The 25,474-nt window shown below is 45.2% G+C and overlaps 1 protein-coding gene and 1 long non-coding RNA gene across 7 annotated transcripts in view; one reads left to right on the top strand and one right to left on the bottom strand.

Annotated features, from left to right (window-relative positions):
• The window catches only part of APPL2 (adaptor protein, phosphotyrosine interacting with PH domain and leucine zipper 2), a 63,316-nt gene that overhangs the window by 26,893 nt on the left and 10,949 nt on the right, over positions 1–25,474 (top strand). For 2 of the 6 annotated variants that reach the window (XM_063646656.1, XM_054444323.2), the window contains exons 6-17: positions 1,476–1,517; positions 1,628–1,704; positions 2,470–2,616; positions 5,894–5,976; positions 10,294–10,452; positions 11,872–12,060; positions 14,165–14,207; positions 14,291–14,347; positions 14,443–14,531; positions 19,626–19,790; positions 19,957–20,009; positions 21,336–21,510. In XM_063646656.1, the coding sequence (XP_063502726.1) occupies positions 1,476–1,517; positions 1,628–1,704; positions 2,470–2,616; positions 5,894–5,976; positions 10,294–10,452; positions 11,872–12,060; positions 14,165–14,207; positions 14,291–14,347; positions 14,443–14,531; positions 19,626–19,790; positions 19,957–20,009; positions 21,336–21,510 (1,279 nt within the window). Of the gene's footprint in view, positions 1–1,475; positions 1,518–1,627; positions 1,705–2,469; positions 2,617–5,893; positions 5,977–10,293; positions 10,453–11,871; positions 12,061–14,164; positions 14,208–14,290; positions 14,348–14,442; positions 14,532–19,625; positions 19,791–19,956; positions 20,010–21,335; positions 21,511–22,590; positions 22,732–25,474 lie in introns of those variants that run through there. The other 4 variants (XM_054444325.2, XM_054444324.2, XM_063646657.1 and 1 more) reach the window with 3 other exon arrangements.
• Positions 9,332–14,295, bottom strand: LOC134737616 (uncharacterized). The gene is made up of 3 exons (XR_010122691.1): positions 13,130–14,295; positions 10,821–10,950; positions 9,332–9,815 (listed from the first exon to the last, which is right to left on the bottom strand). It is a non-coding gene; the product is annotated as an uncharacterized LOC134737616 (long non-coding RNA).

Below are 25,474 nucleotides of genomic sequence, written 5' to 3'. Positions count from 1 at the left end.
CTTAGTGCGTGCATTTTTTGAAGGGTTTTCTCTAAATAAAATCATTAGAAGTGAACGGGATGTCATTTTAAAAACAAACTCCAAGTCCGTTTGAAAGAAAATAATCATCTTCTAAGACCTGTGTTGTCAGATTTATGTCTTTCAGGTTTGCTTATTGGAGGCAGAACTAGAATTGAGAGTGCCCAGCAGCATTAATGACAGGGGCCTCCATTAATCCAGAGTGACCCCAAATGTGGATGAGTAGTATTTGCCCAGGATGGTGATTTTTTTAAGTGGAATAAAACTGCTCATTAGTAGTAAGAAGGAATCTTCTTAGTATCTTTGAAAAAGGTTAACCATCCTTTTCTGATGCCATCAGGACATCACTTTGAAGTATTTGGCCCCAGGTCATATCTGAGTCAACATCAGACCAAATTAGAATCTGATCTCCCCTCTGCCTAGACAGTGGTGTTTTATCTTATATTTCTCGGACTTTATTCACTCACCAACACAAGTACATAATCTGAATGAAGAAAACACAAGAGATATTAAGGAAACTACTTAAAATTGTAAGTAAAGAAACCTAAAACTTGACTCCAACAAGAAGTAAAAGATGGGAGAGAAAGAAAGAAAAATGCAAGCAGGAAAGGGCAGAAAGTAGCCTGATACCAAAAGAGTATGAATAACGCGAAGAGAATTTAAAAGCTGGAGGCAGTTTGCAGGCAAATTGAAAACCAGTATAACCAACATAGATGTGAATGGCTTTGCTTTGTTTGATAAAATGAAAATGGATTGTTTTAGAATTGTAGAAAGTGTCGCTTTGTTTTAGGTATCGATCGTTGTGTTTTTAAGTTTCTAACCTTGGATGGTCACTGCTCTCAATGATCTTTTTGGATTTTTGGTCTTGGGCTTGGTTCAGCCATCTCTGTGCATGGTGGGTGTGGCACTCACTTGGAGTAATAGTTATTGGTGTTGGCTTCTCGCAACTACAGTATGCTAGATCGTGTCACATTTTTCATTAATACAAGCACCGCGTATTCCTTTGTCCAGGGATGACTCCAGTAAGTCAGATATTAAAATGGCAACACAGGAAGCTTTTAGGTTCTGGGTGTAGAAAGATGTATTAAGACACTCTATTTGGGGGCTGAGGCATCAGAACTTACGTTTATACTCCAGGTCTCCATGAAAAGTACCTGTCCACCACACTGTCCAGCCCACCTCCCTGGCGTGCCCTCTCCCTCACAGATCCTCAGTGCTATGTGGAGAGGCACGGCTGCTCGGGCCGTCAGGGTCACGGGTGTGGGGCATGGTTGAAGCCGTATATTCTAGTGAGCCCAGGTCCCAGCCTCTGGGCCAGGCCTGTGAGAGCAGGGGACTGAGGGTGCAGGGGCTTCCCTTGCACACATATTCTCTTATTTTCAGAGGAAAGTGCAGAGCTCTGGGTTGGCATGTTTTATTTTTCATTGCTCTAAGACGGTCCCTTTTCTCCTTTTCAGAAGTAAGCACTTTAAAGGATCTATTTGGACTCGCTAGCAATGGTAGGCACCTTCTCCGTTCCTGGTGTGTGGGTGTGTGGGCTTACTGTGGCGGGGGGGAGACCCCCAATAAATGTTCTTCCCTTTTGACTCTGACCCTCCTGGGTGCTCAGATGTCTGTTTATTTTTAGAGCATGACCTCTCAATGGCAAAATACAGCAGGCTGCCTAAGAAAAAGGAGAATGAGAAGGTAAGAATACTTTACATGTTATTTTTCACTTCATTTACATAAAGGCCTTTCATGCCTTCCTCTTGTGAATTTATGGCATAAAAGGGTGCATGGTTTTGTTTTTTTTTTAACTATACATGGACTTTTAAAATTATTCTGTCCAAATCTCATAAGTAGACCTCCACTTCTCTATTCTCTCTTTTCAAACTGGTTTATTAAACACCAGCTTAGAGCCATTGTAAGATTATGATCACACAGGGGTTTTAACTTCAGCTTGCTGCCTCGTCTGACTTATTTATCACCCAGGTCACTTGAACTTCTTGCCCCAAGTGTTGACTCTGATTCTTTAACCCATGCTTTCTAGGACCTTCGCTACTCTAGATAATATTGACTATTTTCATGCATATAACTTTTTACTTCTGTTTACATGATTTCCTTGGGCTAAATTATTTCCTTGGCATACAGTCTTATGAGTGAACTAGAATGTCTGCGGCCTTCTTCAGTACTTGCTGCCATATTGTTATCCTGAAGGACTGTAGGACTTTGCACTGTTCCCAGGAGAGTACTGGCTTCACCTCACTGCGGCCTCACGACCACTGAGATGCTGTTTCTTGCATATTTTTAATTTGGATTTTTTAGAAAGTTGAGGTGCAGCCTTATCTGTGTTTTATTATATTTGTCACAAAAATGGTTATAATGCATAAACACACATTTTGAAATGCACGCTTTTACAGAATTGTCATGTACAGTAGACAACTTGAAGTTTTCCTTTCACCTTTTAACCAGGTGAAGACCGAAGTTGGAAAAGAGGTGGCCGCGGCCCGGCGGAAGCAGCACCTCTCCTCCCTTCAGTACTACTGTGCCCTCAACGCGCTGCAGTACAGAAAGCAAATGGCCATGATGGAGCCCATGATAGGCTTTGCCCATGGACAGGTAGGGGAGTCCCTCCTTGAGGGCTGAAACCTAAGCTAGCTGTGGCGTTCTGCTGAGAGGGCACTCAGGAGACACTGAAGCATCGTCGTAGAAAGAAACATAAATGCACAATCTCCCTGGCAACTTTGTGGGATTCAGCACTTGGACAGCTTCCAGTTGAGCTGGGTCATCTTCAGCTGGACATGCATTGGCCTCAAGTTAGGCCATATGTTCAGGAAATGAGGCCTGGGTCCCAAGCCTCTCCTGGGGAGGAGCCTGTGTGGCCCTTTTTTTCTAATCCAAATGAAAGCCAGCTGGGTGCAGTTCTCCTAGAAGCAGCTACCACTGGGGTTGGGATAGCTCGCCTGTCACCCAGGATTCCCGGCACTCCTTGCTGCTCTGTAGTAAGGCCCCCCACCCCCCGCTGGCTCCTCAGGTGGCACCTCTCCTAGGTGATCCCAGCACCTTAACATCTGGGCATGGGGAAACATTGCCAGTGCTTTATGAGGTCTTCTGTATTTATTGGGTTTCTATCCTCCTATTTAATGGTTGGCTGAATATTTGTCTTAAGAGAGGCTCTACTTTAAGGATGGGGAGTTGACTATAGTGGCATCAGTGCGGCGGAGACAAGAGTGACCATGAGTGTGAGGCTGATAGCACCACCCCCTCACTTGCCACCCCGTTCTGCGTTTGTCCCACTCACGTTGTCTGCAAAGCCATCCTTTGGCCCATGAGAAAGGCACCCAGGAATCTTCTCTCAGTTGACAATCTAGGAACAGAAGGGGATGCGAGGAAGCAAAATGTTGTTAAGAAAAAGTCACCAACTTAAAAATACCTGATATATGAACATCTAATACTTCTATAATACATTTTTAAGGCACATATATTAAAAAACAAAAACCTCACGTCAGTGTCATTCAACAAAAAGGGGAATGAGAGAGAAGCTTTAAGCCATTTCCTGTTTAGAGAAAAAAAGTGCAGCTCACTGCCAGCACAGTACTCTCAGGGCAAACGGGAAATGGGTTCGGAAGATAACCAAACTCAGTTGTCTTCCTTCTTAATCTAGTTGTTAGGTTGTTGAATGGTGAGTTCACTGAAGTCAGCCTATGCCTTTGGAAGTGAGACTTAAATAGAGCGATAGAGTCTTTCGGTGTCTTCTGAGTGAAGTAGCACCACCCAGCTGTGGGCGGCGTCAGTCTTCAGCAGATCTTGGGAGCTGTCCAGGTGCTTGTGATGGGCACTTGTGCACACAGGTGTGCAGTAACTCATACTGTTGCCCTCCCCTCTCCTGCAGGCAGTATCGCAGCTGGCAGATGGCTTTGCCATTTTAGAGAATGCCGGGGCTCTCTTTGTTCTCTTTAGTTAACCCCTCCTGGATTGACGCCATGCCTCTGGGGCCGTAACCTTGCTCAGTCAGAGGCCTAGGGTCAGGAAGGGTCTCAGATCTAGCATCTCAGAAGGATGAGCACCTCTGGTCCTGATCGGTCAGTGCTGTAGAACTTGCTTGATAAGAGGGTGTCCTGCAAGGCCTACAGGACAAGCTTGACACCAGCTGGTTTCATTCTCGTTCATGGCCAAGGACTACCTCACTGCTCCCAGCCTGGACTCTCTAAGTGAGTGCTCTGGCCACAGAGGGAGAAGAGGAGCTGTGGGTACCGTAGCACACATGTAGCCCCGGTTCTAGGGGAACAGCAGAGCACACCATCATTATTGGGTGGCAGGAGCATCATTGTTGAGAGCTGAGAATGGCATCTTTCATTGTTCATATCCAGATTTCAAGACATAAGACCAAGTAGGCCCTTTCCCTATGGATTATTTTTAAATGCAGATGAAAACAGTAGCTCCTTGTCCTAGACAAGTTTGTTGCCTGGCACCGTGGAGTCATCTTCTGGATGATTCAGAAGCATTAGCTGTCCTCCTGCCTCATTCGACCTTGGCAATTAGGGTTTATTGAGCCCCAGCCTCTGTGAGCTGATGGTTCCGTGAACATAGCACTTCCTGCTGCTCACTAAGGCAGTTGTGGTGGAGACTCACCAGGCTTCTTGGCACTACCCATCTTTTTGGAGGTGTGGGGACTCCATTCCTGCCTTCTCCAGCCCTTGAAGTCATGTTCGGTCCTCATGCCTGCAAACTGAGGCTCTGTAATCGGTGCGCAGGTTTTTGAGAACAGAACAGTGACCTCCAGTGTTATATTGATGGGACAGGCTGTGATGCGGCTGTAGAGCCAGTGTCTTACCTGCTTTCTGTTCATCTATTCGCCCACTTTTCTTAGGGATTATGTGAGCCCCTGCCCTAAGGAGCTTACAGAATAGCAGAGGAGCTAAGACATGGCCTAGGAGTCTAAATTTCAAAGGAGTTCAGGGAGGGGAAGGAGAGGGAGGCCACCATGACATTGTGCCATTAGAAATGCAGAGTGCTGATTTAACAGATTAATGATATTAAATGATTAATATTCATTTTGATATTTAACATTTCAGGAGTTCCAAATGGCATTTCCAGTGGTGATCTCTGTATGATTTAAAGATCATGGGGCCAGAACAGCCCCCTGCATGTATCACCTGGGTTAGGATGACCACAATCATCCATTTTTAACCTGTGATAACTAAGCACATTAGAATACATGCTTTCCCAGGGTATCTGGGGAATAGATGCAAAGCCATCAGAACTATGCTGAGAATACCTGCTAGCCTCTTCAGGGTCAGAGGTCGATTTTGGTGCCCACCATGCCAGGAAAGGGAGGCCTCCAGGTCAGACAGACGAGCCGGGTTAATGTGTGAGAGAATACCCTTGCTCACACGGAACGTTTTCTCTCTTTTTTCATCATCTAGGCTTGCAACTGTTACTGTTACCTCCCAACCAGCAGACATAGAAAATGGAGCAGTTCATACCTAATGGGCAGATTTGTAAAAGTCATGGCTGTAGAAGAATGGAAACTGGAGCTGCTCAGGGTGGGATGGTGCAGATGCCACTAATACACAGAAATGTTCTTCTTCCCCTCTCCCATGCCCCTGCCCTCCAGGGTTTGTCAGGGGACCCAGACTTTCTGGGAAGTGAATATTAGACAGGAGTCACAGGAAGTAAGGAATGCCTTCATTGGCACCCAAAAGCCAGCAACTGTGGTTCCAGTTTCAAAGTGCATAGTGCTCAGGTGTAGACTCAGTAGAAATGCTGCTAGTGCCGCGTGCGAGGCGGGCCAGGCAGCTGTGATGGCTGCCCTCACGCTGCCTGTCTCACCTTCAGTGAGTTCACTGATCACTTCCCTGGATGATTTTCAGAATATTATAATTATATCTTTCAGATTAACTTTTTTAAGAAGGGAGCAGAGATGTTTTCCAAACGTATGGACAGCTTTTTATCGTCCGTTGCAGACATGGTTCAAAGGTAATGCTGCACTCCGGCCGGGTCTTCTGTGCCTCTTGCCTTTCATGCTGATCTGACATCTCTGGGAGGTCGGGGGGAGGGTTCTAACTGTGGAGGGTCGCACAGAGCCTCTGTCCACCCCAGCAATGCTCAGTAACAGTGCCCTCGCCTTAGCTGCCAATATTCATAAATATCTGGGACAGACTGGCGGAGTTTTCTCCAGATCTCTTGTTGTGAATATCGGAGTTTCACATGTCACAAGCCTGGGAGTCCAGCTTAGCTTCGCTGTGGTTTTAGAAGAGCTCTTGGCTTTCTTTGAGAGTATGTGGCAGTAGCAGATGGAAGTGCTGTCACTTTTCAGGAAACTCTGACCAGTGCATTAATTTATCATAGGCAAAGGAGGGATAGAGCCTTTTTGGAATTAATTTTAAAAACTGTATTTGCTTATTTTAAGAAATACAACATCACTCTCTTCAGTAGTTGAGTAACTGCCACACTAACTGGAGGCTGTGGGCGCCCTGCTGCTCGCCCCTCCCCAGCTTCCATGACAGGGAGCTCTGAGGGGGGCCCCGGCCCCTGCAGCCTCAGGCTTGGTCCATCCGGAGCACAGCGTGGGCTTCCCAAGTGCTTGCCACGAGTTCTGGAGTACAGAAATAGGTCCGTGTGTGTGTGTGTGTGTGTGTGTGTGTGTGTAGTTGACAAATAGACAAAATGGAAATAATGAATAGGAATTTTCATGTGGATACATGAAGAGAAAGTTGCTAATTTTCTTGAAGATGTTGCATTTCACCACACCTCATGAAGGCTAAACAAGGGAATTGATCTAGGTAGAAGTCTATCTGAAATGCTCCAAAAATAATCAGTCCCGAGAAAAACCAGTGCTGAGCATTGAGACAGATGCAAAGGGAGTTGAGAGCATATACCCCTTCCTGAAAGTCACTGAGCTGTTTAGCTCTGAATAATTGGCAGCAGTGAGTGATGTAGCTTTTATTTATAATTATGCTGGAAACCAACTTGTGAAATCTGATTGCGGTTTCTTGCCTTTTATTTGGTTCTTAGCCCCTGGGAATGTTAGGAGGAGATAGACGATGAGAGGCTATTACATGGTCACTTTGTAAAAGTATCCTCCATCCCTCATCTTTCACCGTCTCTTCCTCATCCTGCTTTAACTCTCAGAATTCCTCGGACTTCTGTGTTTCTGGAAGAACCATCTATGCCTCAGTTTTTTTCACACACCTGATTATTTTCTGAATGGGCAGCAGGACATTCGTGCCCATGCGTGTGAGATGCCGTGGTTTCCTCTTTCTGCATATCCTAGAGCCTATGTCTTCCCTTCTTGTCAGCATTTCCATTAGCCATTATTAGGCCAACCCAAGTATAGCACCAGCCATCCTGAGAGAACCACAACCCGGGCATTAACGTCAGGGTCTGCGCCTGGGCTACATGGCCTTCTCTGTGCAGGCTGGGGCTGGTTCTGTGAGTCACCCCCTGTCTGACAAGCTATATTTAGTTATGGGGTGACAGGCAGCTGGTGGGGTTTCCAAACTGAACCTTGCAGCACTTGACTCAAATAGCTAAAGTACTGTTTTGAATGCTGTTTTTCCTGTAATTTTTCATTTCATGTTGGTGAGTAAATATGACCACTTTTCTCCAAACCAAGGGGTGGTTTTGCTGCCACATTGCCATGCATGAGCAGCCAGCCCGCCCAGGGAGGCCTCAGAGCAGGATCTGGTGGTGGCCCTGAAGCTGTGCAGCCCTTCCCCGGGGGATGATGCCACAGGTGCTCTGTGCTTTCAAGGTGGGGGCGGATTCAGAACCCAGTGGTGGGAATCCAGACAGTGCGGCATGGTTTCCAGCCACCCTGTAGAGCTTTCTTTATTCCCTAACCCTATAGTGATACAGTTCTACCTTTCTGCAGCTCATATCTATATATCAACAGATATATATAATTTTATATATAGTGTGTGTGTGTATATACATGCTTTTTTTTGTTGTTTTATCTGTGAAGAGAACCAGTTGAAAGCAGTTAATTTTGACCCTGTTCCTTTGGTTCCTGGGAACCTTGGATGAGCTCCCAGTGTTTGAGCCTGAGTCTGTGTGGGGTGGGGGAGGGGAAGGCAGGGCAGCTACTAAAAATCTCCTGGAGTTGTACACAAGATGCCACGTTGGTGCCCGTGTCTTTCTGGGGACAGGATCCTTCGCTTGTATCACATCTTCAAAGAGGTTTCTCACCCATAAAAGCTGACCCTGAGCTCTTGACAGGCTCTTGGTCCCTCCTTCCCCTTCTCTCCTCCCCCGTTCTATGTGCTGAGCTTGGTCTTCCACGTTCCGTTCTCTCAGCCGGGGCAGTGACAAGCAGGCGAAGCTAATGAGGTTTATCCTCCAGCTTACCTGTCCTAAGGCCACCAATGGTAGAGTCCCTCATCATCCCAGTCAAATGTCAGAAAGGCCAAAATCGAGCTGCATTAAAGAAGAGGGGCTGACCAGGAGCAGTGGCTCACACCTGTAATCCCAATACTTTGGCAGGCCAAGATGGGTGGGTCACTTCTTGACCCATTCTCTTCTCTTTAGTAGAGAATGGTGAAACCCCTTCTCTACTAAAAATACAAAAATGAGCTGGGTGTGGTGGTGCATGCCTGTAATCCCAGCTGTTTGGGAGGCTGAGGCATGGGAATCGCTTGAACCCAGGAGGCAGAGGTTGTAGTGAGCCAAGATCATGCCACTGCACTCCAGCCTGGGTGGCGGAGCAAGACTCTCTCAAAATGAATAGATTAGATAGATAGGATAGATAGATAGATAGATAGATAGATAGATAGATACATACATACATACATACATACATACATTAGATAGATAGATAAGATAGATTAGATAGATAGATAGATAGATAGACAGACAGATAGATAGATTAGATAGATAGATAGATACATACATACATACATACATACATACATACATACATTAGATAGATAAGATAGATTAGATAGACAGATAGATAGATAGACAGACAGATAGATAGATAGATAGATAGATTAGATAGATAGATAGATAGAGTGGGGGAATATGGAATGTCCAAGCCCAACGTTCCTTACCTACAGGAGAGAGAGAATCCTGAGGTGCTCATGTGGAGAAACAGTGGCCCCCTATTTGCTTCTGATTTTAACCCTGTGGTTGCCGTGTCTCCTGTAACACAGTGCAGAGGAACACCTCCTCTAAATCGTGATTTCTCAGATGGATGGGCCCTGTTGGGCAGATTGTGTTTAGGACTTTGTAATCAAGACTGTAACTACTGGGTGGGGTGGCCTGGTGAGGTCTAGCTCAGTAGGGGAAAAGGGCAGCCACCATTTCCACACCTCAGCACACACCTCCATGAAAGCCAGGGGCTAATGTCCCAGAGCCAGGCCATCGGCCCACTTACCCCTATGTGGGCAGCCCTTGGCCTGCTAGCCTATGAAGCCTCAGGGCAGATCTGTGGCTGTTAAAAAAGGAAAAGCATTGCCTTTGGCTTTGTTGTTGCACCTTAGTACCACTTCCTGGTCATTTTCCTGTCACCACCACTCCTTCCTAAACCAAGAGCAGGGGAGGCATGACTACCATTTCATTCCTTCCTTTATGGAACTTGCTTAGGCTGCCTGTGTGAGCAGCCCTGGAGGATGGGCTTCTCAAAGCTTTTCTCCAAAACTTTGCATCAACGGTGCTGAGCATGGATACCTCTGTCAGCAGCAAAACTGTTTAGCTGGGTTCGGCCGGGCACGGTGGGTCACGCCTGTAATCCCAGCACTTTGGGAGGCCGAGGCGGGCGGATCACAAGGTCAGGAGATTGAGACCGTCCTGGCGAACACGGTGAAACCCCGTCTCTACTAAAAATACAAAAAGAAAAAAAAATTAGCCGGGCATGGTGGCGAGCACCGGTAGTCCCAGCTACTCGAGAGGCTGAGGCGGGAGAATGGCATGAACCTGAGGGGCGGAGCTTGCAGTGAGAGGAGATCACGCCACTGCACTCCAGCCTGGGCGACAGAGCGAGATTGTGTCTCAAAAAAAATAAAAACAACAACAACAAAAAACTGTATAGCTGGGTTCAAGCATAGTTCAATGGCATTCCTTAGGTTCTGTTTTAAAACAGCAGTCATATAAACACATTTACTACTGCAGAATTGAGTCCCTGTGATTCATAGTTTTCAGGGCCTAAGGGTAGAGGGTTGTGGCCCTGTAGGAGGCTGGCAGCTCCATCTGTAAGGCTGGAAGCTTTGAGGGGGTGGAGTGATGGCTGCTAGCGGCTTCTTAGTAGTGCTGGGTTGGCCAGCAGTGAGTAACTGACCCAACACCTTCTGTCTTAAGCATTCAGGTAGAACTGGAAGCCGAGGCGGAAAAGATGCGGGTGTCCCAGCAAGAATTACTTTCTGTTGATGAATCTGTTTACACTCCAGACTCTGATGTGGCTGCACCACAGATCAACAGGAACCTCATCCAGAAGGCTGGTTACCTTAATCTTAGAAAGTGAGAATGCCACTCTCTGCCTCTTTTTCTGAAATCGGTTTTCTCTAAGAGGTGGCTGAAAAGCAATCTTACGTGCCTCATTAAAGTCGGAGGGAGGTGGGCGGGTGAGACTGGGAAGAACTCCCATCACAGCAGCCTTCCCACTTGCAACACAGGAAACCTCTGGGGCCCAGGCGCCAAACTGCACTAAGAGATGGGGCTGGAAACGAGTCCTCTAAGAGCCCGGTGCTGTGGACTCTGGTCACTGTGGCCATTTGCAAACAGACCACTCTTAACTGTTGCCATCCTGGACCACTGACAGTTTTTATCCCCTCATGCCACTTCCCCCACACCAGCTGGCAGGTGAGAGCCATGTGCTGGAGACCTACCTGCGAGGCCAGAGGCAGGGTCAGGAGGCTTTTAGAGCCAGTTCGATTCGTACTGATTGAGTCACACATTTACCACTCAGGTCTTTAAGTGTCCATTTTGAATGGAAGGGATGATCAGGTTTAAGTATTTCTGTGAGCAGAGAGGATATTGTCATGGTGTGGTGTGAAAAGCACTGACTTTGGAATCAGACATCCCAGCTGGGCTGAGCCTTCATCTCTTCATCTGCAAAATGGAGCTGATAACTGCACCCGCTTTACGAAGTTAGATTGAATGTGGTCATCTCTCCCAGGCAGTGAGCACTCAGATGTCAGCCGTTGCCATTTGGGGAAATTATTGGGGCAGGAAACCCAGTGCCTTTGGACATAGTTGCTACTCAGTAAATACTGAGCCAAGTAAATGTGTTTGATAACCCCCAGTGGAGGGTCCATGGAGAGGAACTGCCAGCTGTTACCAGGCTGGAGTACCTCTAAGGTCTGTGAACTTGCGGCGATCACAAGCTAAATGTCCCCTGTAGTTCTGCAGATATAGAAAACCCACCAGGTTCTGTTGTTATTTGCCAGGAACTAGATTTTCCTTTTGTAAGCAGCCCACAAAACAAGAATGACCTTCAATTAAAGCAAAACCCAATCTGTTGAGAGCCTTCTAGGACAATAGGGTGGGTGCTGTGGGCTAAGGCAACCCTGACTAGATTCAGAGCAGCTCAGCTCCAGGTGCTAAAGAAATGATTCTCCAGGTGTTCAGTCCTTAATGGTGTCGGACTCATTCTAGTTCCATCTCCTGGTTTAGTAGTCAGCGTGTGGCTGCAGTGCGGGGAGTTGGCCCTGGGACTGGTGTCTCCCTTGGAAGCAGAGCCCATGATCTCCGAGATCATTCCAGCTAAATTGTACCCTTCTGCTGCTCTTTCCACTTGAATGGGCAGTTTTGCTTTAACGATATAAAGAAACACATTATTTCTAAAATGCCACCAGTACCCATAACGAGGTAGCAAGACTTGGAGGTGGCCGCTGGTGCTTTCTGGTACTAATGGGCTTTTTAAAACACAACTCACAGCAAAACAGGGCTGGTCACCACCACCTGGGAGAGGCTTTATTTCTTCACCCAAGGCGGGAATCTCATGTGTCAGCCCAGGGGAGCCGTGGCTGGAGGTTTGATCCAGGACCTGGACAACTGCTCAGTGATGGCCGTGGATTGCGAAGACCGGCGCTACTGCTTCCAGATCACCACGCCCAATGGAAAATCGTATGTCTCACACGTTTTATTTGGGAGGAGAATGAGTATAGTGGTTCCACCCATGCCAAGGGCCTCCTAGTTCATTCCTACGTGCCAGCCCTCTGTAGGAGAGGCCCCAATCTGGGTATTGTTGACCTTTCAGGAGGATGATTTTCTGCTCTCTCTAAACAAGCCCACATGACCCATAAGGGATCCAGCCTGCCTTATCCCATATGGAGATAAGTGAGAGTTTGTCTGTGGCTTTGGAGAAGAGATGACCTACATGTGTGAGACAGCAACAGAAGTCGTGCTTGTTAGCATAGATTCTCAGAGATAGAAGGCTGTGGCTACTCCTAGCCTGTTGTAAAGAAGCATTTGTGTTTGGATTGCGGCAGGGGAGAGTAACTTTATTTTGGTAAGGACGACCTTCCTGAGAAGGCCATTTTTCCAGCAGAAGCAGGAGTTGTGAGAAGTGCACTCCACTGCAGCAGTATTGTCGGCTGCCAGGCTGTTCCCACATGCCCTGTGTACCTGAGGGGCCCCAAAGAGGTGGTACTTTACCAATCCACAGCCTGTGGCCATTCACAGTAGATCCCATCCCAGTGGGATCCCCTCTCAGAGCAGTGGTTTTTAAACTGCTCCAAGGAGTTCAGGGTCCCATGGAGGGGCCTCAGGGTTCACCTGCCTGGGGAGAGGAGTGGCCCTGCCCGTCATCAGAGCCGCTCTTCTCGCATTGCATTCTATTAAGATTTGACCTGAACAGCAGGGGTAGGGGTGGGGACGTTGTTGGGATGATGTCTCTCCTCCCAGCTTGGCAGAGCAGCTTTAGACCTCATCCTTCCTGCTTTGGTGATGGGAAATGACCTGGGAATGGAGATTCCTGGATGCTCATCATGGTCCTTTGCAGTTACCTCCTCTGGGCCTCACTTTCCTCAGATACAAAATAGGGATAAGATCTATGTTACCCCATCTGCCACAGATGAGGGGAACAAGGGAACTGGCAGATGTGGGGTCTCTTTAAAGAGTTAAAGCCTCGGCTGGGTACAGTGGCTCACGCCTATAATCCCAGCACTTTGGGAGGCCGAGGCAGGTGGATCACCTGAGGTTGGGAGTTTGAGATCAGCATGACCAACATGGAGAAACCCCGTCTCTACTGGAAATACAAAATTGGCCGGGCACATTAGTGGCAGCGCATGCCTGTAGTCCCAGCTACTCAGGAGGCTGAGGCAGGAGAATCGCTTGAACCTGGGAGGCGGAGGTTGTGGTGAGCCGAGATCACACCATTGCACTCCAGCCTGGTGCAACAAGAGCAAAACTCCATCTAAAAAAAAAAAAAAAGAGAGTTAAAGCCTCCACAAAGGTAGGGCAGTATTACTGTTACCTTATTCCCGGGCCTCCATACGCAACAGACTTTTCAGTTCTGGGAAAGGAGTGAATGGGCTGCCAAGTCCTTCTTTGGGCATGGTTTGAGGAGTGGCTGGACTTGGAGTCCTGGTCATCTTGGATCATTAGAGGAGGTCAACAGATGGATCTCACTGTACAAACACAGACTTGGGCTAGAAGATCGGAGTCCCGCCTTCTCATTTCATAGATGAACATGCTGAGGCCCAGGGAAAGGGCCGTGTTTGTCCAAGATCATATAGTGAATCAGGGCAGAGCCAGACCTACAAGCCCATTTTCTTTTTTCTTTTTCCTTTTTTTTTGTTTGAGATAGGGCCTTGCCCTATCACCCAGGCTGGAGTACAGTGGCACAGTCACCACTCACAGCAGCCTCAACCTCCTGGGCTCAATCAATCCTCCCACTTCAGCCTCTCTAGTAGCTAGGACTACAGGCACACGCCACCACGCCCAGCTAATTTTTGTATTTTTTGTAGAGAGGGGGTTTCACCATGTTGCCCAGGCTGGTCTAACTCCTGGGCTCAAGCCATCTCCTCCTGCCTCGCCCTCCCAAAGTGCTGGGACTGCAGGCGTGAGCCACCGCACTTGGCCCTGGAACCCCATTTTCTTTCCCTCTCATCATGCTGCCTTCATGGCACTTTTCCTCCCACAGCCCAGCTAAGTTCAGTTTATGTAGAGAAATTCCCAGTCACTGAGATCGGGGAAGCACTTAATTACTTAGACACTTTTGTTTCAGGGGAATAATCCTCCAGGCTGAGAGCAGAAAGGAAAATGAAGAGGTAAAAATTCTGTTTGTCATATTTCTTTCCTAGCGTGGTGGGTGACTTTGGGATTCAGTGTTCTTTTTTAATGTCCTCTACAGTGGATATGTGCAATAAACAACATCTCCAGACAGATCTACCTGACCGACAACCCTGAGGTAATTATCAGCCACCTGCATCTCAGCCCTTTTCTCAACCTGGAAGGTAAGCATCCACCTCCTGGGACTGAGTGTGTCTTCTTGTGGATTTTTAGGCAGTCGCGATCAAGTTGAATCAGACCGCTCTGCAAGCAGTGACTCCCATTACAAGTTTTGGAAAAAAACAAGAAAGCTCATGCCCCAGGTAACTAAAGGACAAAGAAAAACTAGCCTTTGTGGAGCCAAATTATTGATTAGGAATATTAAATGAGTTGTTGCTTAATCCACACAAACCAAGGCATGTTTTTCAGCCTGTTTAACAGAAACAGTAACGATGGCTGGGAAAGGTTAAATACCTGCCTGTGTTCACACCACATTGTGAGTGGTAGAGCCAGGATTCAAGCCTGTCTGATGTCAGCATCCCTGTCCTTTCCACTGGACCATGCTGCTGCAGTCCAAGCAAACAGGACGTGCATGGAGGGTCCTGCTAGTCAGGAGTTCTCCCCACATTTTCTATCAGTGTCAACAAAGTAATGGAACAAAAGCAAAAATGTTTTTAAAAAATAAGGAAAAAAAATCACCTTTTATGTATCCATATTAATGCCCACGCCTTATCTGAACATACAGTGATAGTTTTATACGTACATTTATTTTGTATTTGCACATACTTTTTTTTTTTTTTTTACTATTTCTACATTTTTCAGAATTGTTCCTTTTAGTAACTACACCCTATTCCATCATTTATTTTTTTACTTACTTATTTTTTAATTTTTTCGAGACGGAGTCTCACTCTGTCACCTGGGCTGGAGTGCAGTGGAGTAATCCCGGCTCACTGCAACCTCCACTTCCCAGATTCAAGTGATTCTCCTGCCTCAGCCTCCCGAGTAGCTGGGATTACAGGCACCCGCCACCACATCTGGCTAATTTTTGTATTTTTAGTAGAGATGGGGTTTCACTATGTTAGCCAGGCTGGTCTTGAACTCCTGACCTCAAGTGATCCACCCGCCTCAGCCTCCCAAAGTGCTGGGATTACAGGCATGAGCCACTGCGCCTGGCCCATTCCACCATTTATTAACCATTGAATATTTAGGTTATCTCCCCGGCGTTTACTGTTATCATTTACAGCAAACATTTTCATGCATATAGCTTTCCTCATTTTGAATACTGCTTTAGGATTTATTCCAGGAATCCTACTTTTGTCTTAATGGGAGTTTCCATCTGGTTAAATAGTAAAGGGTTGTATTTTCTTACTAATGAAAGCCTGGCATTAAAGGGTAAATTAAAATTACGACTATATTTGGTGTTCATCTTTTAGTGGCATCATAGAAAGAACCCCATTACATTTTTTACAAATATCTAATGACCCCAGAAGGAAGTCATTAGAAAACTCAGTGGTTAAGTAACTTCCCAGAATCTGTGCAGTGTGGAGCCAGCGTTCCCATGCCAGGCACGGGGTATCTGAGAAGGAATGGGAGAAGGTAAGGCCAGAAAATAGGTTTGAGTCTAACTGGAAAGACCCGGGTGCCCTGCTTAGGAGTTACAGGCAATGGAGCAAAATGGAAGGTTTTGAGAAAATGGGCGACGGTCAGAACCAGGGTTAGGGAAGACTATTCTGCACCTGAGTAGGGTAAATTTTAGGATACGGGTTGTGGGAAGAAGGGGGGAGAGTGCAAGACCCAGTAGGACGTTGATGTAGTAGTAACTGTGAAGCAGAACATGAGAACATAAACAAATGTTTTAAAAAAAAGAGGAGAAAGAGGCAAGATTTCAGCACCGTAACTTAAGGATTTAACAGTTTATACAAGTAGCATGCTTTATGAAATGGAACTCTAAGGAAGACACTACATGAAAGGAAGTGGAACTAAAGATCCAGTCAGCGAGGGTTAATCCCGTAGCCTTCTCCTGGGTAAATGTATGTCTTCTCTTTGTAAAGTTACAAAAATGTTTGATGTGCACAGTGGAGGGAATACCAGACCTGCAGTTGAGAGACATGGGTTCTAATGATATCTCTGCCTTGTGTTATACACAGCTAGATGTCCCTGAGTAAGTCAGTAAATGCTCTGGGCCTTTGTCTTCTCAGCCTTGTGACATACAAGGAACTAGCTAACCTCCTAGGACCCTTCTAGCTCTGATATGCCATCTCTCAAGGGTGTTGATGGATAGTTTAGGGGGGTTTGGAATTAGAAGGTGTGATAGGTTTCCTAAAAAGACAATTTGCAGCCTATATTTAATTATTCAGTAACTGATTTTTCCCCCCGTTCTAGAATAAGCAAGTCACATTCTTAGACCAAAAGGACCCCACAGAAGGGACACAGAAGACTCCCTGGGGAAAAAAAAATTACTCTAGCCAGCCAGCTGAATTAGCCCAGTGATTGGATGGATGACAGATGTGGCTGCCAGATGGCCCCAGAGCTGTGGGGAGAGGAATACTATCTCTTTTAGGGTCAGCCCACTAAGAATAAAGCAATGTTTTGATGACAGTGGGGGGGAAAGAATCAGAGAAATTGTGTTCTTAGGAACAAACTGCAATTTACTTCTAAGCAAGTACCATGTGTGGACTTCCCTCATTCTGCAGTTACTATATATCTACTGTTCATTCATTTATCCAGCTACTCAACAAATATTTGAGTATCTACTATTTGCCCAGGCCTGGCCTAGGTAAGAAAACACAGGGATTACTGGCGAGAACAGGCAAAAGGTAAGCACAGACTGAGTTAAAACGAGGAAAGCACTGCGACGTTAAGGAGACGAGGTGCTGTCATGGAGGGTGAAGAGGAGACCTGTGCAGGGCCTGGCTGTGAAGATAATATTCAAGCTGCAAAGTAAAAGACAAGACGCAGCCACTCTTGCAAAGAGCCAGAAGTAGTGTATTCTTGGTAGCAGTTGTGGAGGTAACAGGACAGAGAAGAGCTTAGTGTATCTGAGGAACTGAAAAAAGGCAGTGTAATGGGACAGTGCAGGCAGAGGAAGATGATGGGACAGGATGAGGGCGGGTGGGGAGGGAGGCAGGGGTCGATCATGAAGGAAGCATGTGGGGAGCTGTGGAAGGGCTCTAAGAGGTGCGTGTTTGTGATGGAGACAGAGATACCCACTCTCCATTTTCCAAAGTTAGCTCCGGCTTTTCTGGAGAACACAGAACAGAGCAAGTCAGTAGCCAGTGAGGAGGCGTCCCAGCAGCCCAAGAGAAGATGATGGTGGTTTAGACCAGGATCACGGCAGAGATGAAAAGTAGATGGATGTGGACTTATTCTGGAGGTAAAACCTATGGGACTTTTGATGCATAAGTGTAGACGGAAAAGGACAGATCAAAGGATGACTCCAGTTGGAGCTGAACACCTGGGCAGATAGTGTTTTTTAAAGAGAAGAGTTGAGTTTTGGACATGTCAAGCATGAGAGGCCTGTGAAACATCCCAAATGAGTTGTCAAGCAGTCAACGGATGATACAGGTCTGGAGTGCAAAGAAAACGTCTGGTCTGGGTGTATGAATTGGGGACTGATAGCACTGAACAGCAGTGGATGAGGTCCTCTGGGAGAAAGGAGAGGGAGAGGAAAGCAGAGCCTGCAACATAATCCTAAAGAACTCCAGCATTTAGGGTAGAAAAGGAGCCTGCAAAAGACAGTGAGAAGGAACATCAAGAAAGGTAGAAGGAAACTCTATAAAATGTGGCACCAGCAGAAACCAAGAGAGGAGAGTTCAAGGAGAGACCAGCTGTGTTAGATGCTTTAAGTCAATTATGATGACTGCAAAGTGTCCATTAGAGCTGGTGACATGGAGATCCTGTACAGGTGAAACTTAACATCATGTCACTCCTATATTCAGAGTCTTTGGTGGCTCCCTGTACTGTTGTGTCAAGTTCAGACCCCACCTGACGGTATAAGGGCCCTCTACAACCTGGCCTCACCCTATCTTGATTGTTATCTCCCCCCTTTGACTCTCTGGGGAGCCAAAATCTTAGACTCACTTTCTACCCTTGAAGCTTCTACTCATAGCTTTCTCCAGTGCTTACCACTTATTATATCACAGCCCTCTCTTAAAGACAGGATCAAACAGCAGATGTGACTCTCCCATTTAGGGTTATTGAAGCAGTATAACATCCTGGAGATGCACTCTCCTGGCAGTGCGGAGACCCCTGTTCATAATCTGGCTCGCCCACCAGGTAACTGAGTGCCTTCAAAACTGCTCAATTTCTCCAGAGGCCTCAGTTTCCTTTTCTGTTAACAATGGAGGTCAGACCAAGTGGTCTCCAAGGGCTTGCCTTGCAGTGACCATCTACAAGCCTATGTACTGTTTCATCCACATTCCAGTCAGTATGATCATTTGTCGAATGCCTGTTGTAAAGTAGTTTGATACACTACATTCAGTTATTGACATGTTTGAGAAATAGGAAAATACTGACATATCAAATGAACAGAAAGATCACTGAGAGCTTTTTAAGGTCCAGGCAATGAAAGAAATCAAAATACATTGATATTCTTTGCCCTTCAAAGGAGTTTTATAGTCTGGCTGGGGAGAAAAAATTTTTAAAATGTTGAAAAGTTAAATTACAGTATTCTGAGACTGGAGGAAAAGAACATGTTGGTTCCTGATTAATTTGTCCGCAGACAGCACAGTATTTGATGGGCCACGAGGTCAGCAATGAGTGTGGGCACAATGCGAAGCTCAGGAGGCACACAGGGCCACAAGACTGTGCCTGTGACTTACTGAGAAGAATCACAGGAGTTCAGAGGAGGGAGGCGGGGTGCAGGTTGGCCTAGTGGATGAGGAGGAATTTGAGCTGGGTTGGGAGAGTTGGGTGAGCAGCAGAATTGGGATAAAGAAGGAAATAAGGAAAAGCATGTGGTATGTGTGGTACAGCTCTCATAGAGGGTGCATTAAAGGAGTGAAAAGGGAGGCTTTTTGGGAAATTAGAGCCAGATTGTGATTAAATGCCAAGCCAGGACCTTTGGTTCATTCAGCTAACATTTTTTAGTGCCTACTATGTTCCAAGAATACATATGACTTAGCTATAGCATGGGCCCTCCAAAACCTGCCTCACAGAGAAGGATACAAACAGAAAACTAGTAACACAGTGCAGGATGCTGTGCAGCAGAGAGAACTGCAGGAAATGGGGCAGACTGAAGGTTTTTAGCCAAGGATATGAAGGAAGTTTGAAGGAGGTTTATTTGTAGAATGGATTAAGGGATTGAGGTAAATCTTTCCCCCTTGTATTTTCATTCATAAAAGTCACCTCAGCCTTCAACAAGCATTCACTTGATTATAAAAGCGTAAGGTTAAGGGAATTGATTTTTTCCCCTTCAGCCAGAACCTGAAAAATTCAGAGATGGAAAATGAAAATGACAAGATTGTTCCCAAAGCAACAGCCAGTCTACCTGAAGCAGAGGAGCTGATCGCGCCTGGAACGCCGATTCAATTCGATATTGTGCTTCCTGCTACAGAATTCCTTGATCAGAACAGAGGGAGCAGGTATGGGCTGAGAGAGGTTATCTCTGGGAGAACTGAAAGTAAATTTGAGGTCTCTTGTGTCCCCCTCCACCACCAAAGACTGTTGCCATTCTGACTTCCAGTTCAAGTGTTAAGTGCCCTTCTAGCTGCAGCTGTCGTGTTTGTTCAACTCTGGCTATTCCCCTAGGCGTACCAACCCTTTTGGTGAAACTGAGGATGAATCATTTCCAGAAGCAGAAGGTAAGTGACTAGTTTGGTGTCCTTATTCTTTCCTCTGCACAAAATGACAACAGCCATTGAACTAAGATGTGAAATCATGTTTTAGAGAGCTATGATTAGGAGTATGAATTAAGATTTGTTGTTCTTTCTGGAAGTTTAGTAAGATATCTGCAGTGGAGGCAAGTCTTGGATAAAAACTGAGGGGTAGCTAAAGACCACCTACAGCTGTCTCACCATTAGCCATAGCGTTTTTGTAGCATAGTATAGAAATGTTGTGAAATCTGAATCTGTTATCACATTCAAATGCAGTCTTGGTGAACTGGAAATATGCTGTTTCATTTTACAAAACCAAAAGCACAAATAACTTGTTCTTGAATTTGAAGATGACACAAATGATATTTAAGTCTTTCAAATTCAAATTTTTGGTTTTCTACATTCTTATAATGTACTTAAGAACATATCTGATGGCCGGCGCACTGGCTCATGCCTGTAATCCCAGCACTTTTGGAGGCCGAGGCAGGTGAATCACCTGAGCTTAGGAGTTCAAGACCAGCATGGGCAACACAGTGAGACCCCATCTCTACAAAAAAAAAAAAAATACAAAAATTAGCCAGGTGTAGTGACAGGCGCCTGTAATCCTAGCTACTCAGGAGGCTGAGACATAAGAATCACTTGAACCTGGGAGGCAGAGGTTGCAGTGAGCTGAAATCATGCCATTGCACTCCAGCCTGGGCTACAGAGTGAGACCCTGTCTCAAAAAAGAAAAAAAAGAAAAGAAAAACCTTCTTTGATCTTCTAGTTATGGTTGCTGGGAGTCAGTTTTGTCAAGTTATGTGCCACTGTCAGCAGCCAGGGCTGACTTCCTTTAGGCTATGAAACATCATCACTGCCTTTCAGTAATACACATGAAGTATGAATTGCATGAGACCCAACATGAGATCTTACATCCTGCAAATAAAATTTCTTTTCTAAGAGGACTTTATCAGTGGGCCAAAGTAATGAATTTTCTATTGTCTAGTGAACTCACTCTTTTCAGAGAAAAGGTACAATGTAGTCACCTAGAGTTTCAGCATTAGAAGGATGTTCATCTGGTACCACCATCATTTCATTTTATAGATGAAGAAAAGCCTTTCTAGTCTAATGAAGTAGTTCCAAACAAACTGACAAAATGTAGACAATGGAAGATGCAGAGCTTTGGCAATATTGGGCTTATAAAAGCGGTATTGAGAAATTTTGGTAGAAAGTCCTCCACAGAAAGCAGGCAAAACTAGCACATCTGACCCTGGTATGCAGATCAACAGCAGCAGGAAGTAAATGAGATCCTGAGCGGAAAATGCTGTCTTGCAGATTCTCTTTTGCAGCAGATGTTTATAGTTCGGTTTTTGGGATCAATGGCAGTTAAAACAGACAGCACTACTGAAGTGATTTATGAAGCAATGAGACAAGTATTGGCTGCTCGGGCTATTCATAACATCTTCCGCATGACAGAATCCCATCTGATGGTCACCAGTCAATCTTTGAGGTACATTCAGTTTTATTTTCAGACTTTCTTATGGCTTCAGCTAATTCCCCTTTTAAGGCTAATTCACCCATCTGAAATGTTAGTATTGGAATGAAGAGACTACTCTTGCTTTTGCCCCCACTACTTTTTACATAAGATAGATAGCCTAGAAAGTGCTCCCTTAGAGACAAGAACTGGTATCTTCAAAAATTCAGTAGTGGGTGAATACTGTTCACAAAGATGCCATCACACTAGACTTATTCTCTATATTATATCTCAGAGCTTGAAAATGGAAGGTTTTTGGTTTTGTTTTGTTTTTCATTTCTGAGAGTACTATTTATAAAAATAATGGAAAAAAAAACTTAAAAATCTGCCTAAATAACTTGGCCATCACAGAGAGAGCAGGCCATATTAACTATATGATTTAGGGTTTCAGGTAATACAATCTGGATTTCAGATATGACCAAAATCCTGGCTATGAACATGCGCGTATGATACTGTAGCCACAGGTAGCATCTGCAGCATAACTAGCCTGAACTGAGATGTGTTTTCAGTGTTAAATACATACCAAATTTCTAAGATTTAGAATGTAAAACATCTCACTAATTTTTTAGGTTAATCACGTCTGGTAATATTGTAGATATACTGGATTAAGTAAAATTAATTTTATCTGTTACTTTTCACTTAATGTGGCTGCTGGAAAAACTTCGATGACGTATAAGGCTTCCATTACATTTCTAAGGGACAGCACTGCTTTAGAGCCAGAATGTCTCAGTTTATTCCTGGCTTTGGCATTTCTTAGTTATGTGACCTTAAGCAAGTTTTTGAGCCTCTGTACCTCAGTTTTTTCAGCTGTAAAATGAAAGTAACTATTCACACCCTCCACTGTTGTCATGAGGAATAAATGTGCTAATATATGTAAAACATTTACAACTCACTGGCACATGAAAAGTGCTCAATGAACGTTAGCTTCAAAAAAGGTAACTAGGACTATAGCAAAAATTAGGATATAGCTTCTTCCATTCATTAAGCCCATCCTTTTCATTTATTATGAACCTTATCTGAGAATTAAGTTCTTACTAATAAAACCTTTTCTTTCAGTATGTCCTGGACCTTTTACAGAAATGGGCTCACGGTTCTTATAATCCTAATGGTACTGGAATAATTTCCACCAAAAAGATCAAAGGAAAATATATGTAAAAGTACTGTGAAAAACCACAGCACATCAAAGTGAAAAGAAAACCTACAGAATGGGAAAAAAGTATTCACAAATTCTATCTAATATGGATATAGTACACAAAATATACAAAAAACTCTTATAAAACTCAACAGAAAGACAACCCAATTAAAAAATTGACCAAGGACTTGAAATAGACATTTCTCCAAAGATCATATACAAATGGCCAATGAGGACATGAAAAGATGCTATGTGTTATTAGGGAAATGCAAAACAAATCCACAGTGAGATATGTCACTCCATATTAAGATGGCGCGCACACGTGTGCACACTCTGTCTCACAGATATGTATATATATATATATGATATATAATCTCATATATATGATATATGTAATCTTGTATATATATGATATATGTAATCTCATATATATATGATATATATAATCTCATATATATAATGATATATATAATCTCATATATATATTTAATGGAAAATAAGCGTTTAGCAAGGATGTGAAGACACTGGAACCCATTGCTTGTGGGAATACAAAATGGTTCAGCTGCTGTGAAAAAATAGTTTGGCGGGCTCCTGGGTAGTTACCCAAAAGAATTAAATACAGGTGTTCAAACAAAAACTTATACGCAAATGTTCATAGCAGTCCTTTTCATGATATCCAAATGGTGGAAATGATACAAATGCCCAACAGCAAATGAATGGATCAACAAAATGTGGTAGAGTTGAGCATTCCAAATCTGGAAATCTCAAATGCTCCAAAATCTGAAAATTTTGAGTGCCAAACTGATGCTCAAAAGAGATGCTCATTGAAGCATTCTGGATTTTGGGATGCTCATCCTGGCAAATATAATGCAAGTATTCTAAAATCTGAAAAAAAAGCTGAAATCCAAAACAATTTCAGATACAGGATACTGAACCTGTATATACGTATGATGGAATACTATTTGGCCTTAAAAAGGAACAAAGGACTGATAAGTGCTACAACATGGATGAACGATGAAAACATTGTGCTAAGTGAAAGAAGCCAGGTACAAAAGGCAACATACTGTAGGGTTCTGTTTATACGAAATATCCAGAGTAGGCAAATCCATAGAGACAGAAGACAGACTAGAGATTGCCAGAGGGTGGGAGGAGGAATGAGTAACTGCTTAATGGGGATGGAGTTTCATCTGGGATGATAAAAATGTCCTGGGACTAGATAGTGGTAATGGCTGCACAAAGTTATGAAGACACTAAACATCACTAATGATAAATCTGACGTTATGCATACGTCACCACAGTAAACATACCCCTGCAGTGGAATAGGTTCTGAGACCATTTAGAGGTCACACAGAAAATCAAGATTTAAAAAGAGAAATCGATTCCCAGACAAGATGCCTGAATAGGAACAGCTCCAGTCTGCAGCTCCCAATGAGACCAGCACAGAAGGCAGGTGATTTCTGCATTTCCAACTGCGGTACCCAGCTTATCTCACTGGGACTGGTTAGACAGTGGGTACAGCCTATGGAAGGCGAGCAGAAGTAGGGTGGGGTGTTGCATTACCCAGGAAGCACAAGGGGTCGGGGAACTCCCTCCCCTACCCAAGGGAAGCCGTGAGTTGAGGGACAGTCCTACCCAGCCCAGATACTAGGCTTTTGCCACTGTCTTTGCAGCCTGCAGACCAGGAGATTCCATTGAGTGCCTACACCACCAGGGCCCTAAGTTTCAAGGACAAAACTGGGCAGCCATTTGGGCAGACACCGAGCTAGCTGCAGGAGTTTTTTTTTTGCACCCCAGTGGCATCTGAATGTCAGCAAGTCCGAACTGTTCACTCCCCTGGAAAGGGGACTGAAGCCAGGGAGCCAAGTGGTCTTGCTTAGTGGATCCCATCCCCACAGAGCCCAACACACTGAGATCCACTGGCTTGAAATTCTCACTGGCAGCACAGCAGTCTGAAGTTGACCTGGGATGCTTGAGCTTGGTGGGGGGAGGGGCATCTGCCATTACTGAGGCTTGAGTAGGTGGTTTTCCCCTTAGAGTGTAAACAAAGCCACCAGGAAGATCAGACTGGGCTGAGCCTGCCACAGTGCCATAAAGCTGCTGTAGCCAGACTGCCTCTCTAGATTCCTCCTCTCTGGGCAGGGCATCTCTGAAAGAAAGGTAGCCCCAGTCAGGGGCTTATAGATCAAACTCCCATCTCCCTGGGACAGAGCACCTGGGGGAAGGGGTGGCTGTGGGCGCAGCTTCAGCAGACTTAAATGTTCCTGCCTGCCAGCTCTGAAGAGAGCAGCAGATCTGCCAGCACAACGGTTGAGCTCTGCTAAGGGACGGACTGCCTCCTCAAGTGAGTCCCTGACTTCTGTGGCTCCTGACAGGGAGACACCTCCCAGCAGGGATTGACAGACACCTCATACAGGAGAGTTCCAGCTGGCATCTGGTGGGTGCCCTTCTGGAATGAAGCTTCCAGAGGAAGGAGGAGGCAGCAATCTTTGCTGTTCTGCAGCCTCCGCTGGTGATACCCGGGCAAACAGAGTCCAGAGTGTACCTTCAGCAAACTCCAGCAGACCTGTAGAAGAGGAGCCTGAAGGAAAACTAACAAACAGCTATAGCATCAACATCAACAAAAAGGATGACTACACAAAAACCCCACCCAAAGGTCACCAGCATCAAAGACCAAAGGTAGATAAATCCACAAAGATGAGGAAAAAGCAGCACAGAAAGGCTGAAAATTCCAAAAACCAGAATGCCTCTCCTCCTCCAAAGGATCACAACTCATTGCCAGCAAGGGAACAAAATTGGACGGAGAATGAG

This window comes from Pongo pygmaeus, chromosome 10 (genome assembly GCF_028885625.2).
Source record: "Pongo pygmaeus isolate AG05252 chromosome 10, NHGRI_mPonPyg2-v2.0_pri, whole genome shotgun sequence".
Lineage (NCBI taxonomy): Eukaryota > Metazoa > Chordata > Mammalia > Primates > Hominidae > Pongo > Pongo pygmaeus.
The sequence above is the reverse complement of the archived record's forward strand: the minus strand, read 5'-3'. Positions and strand labels throughout refer to the sequence as shown.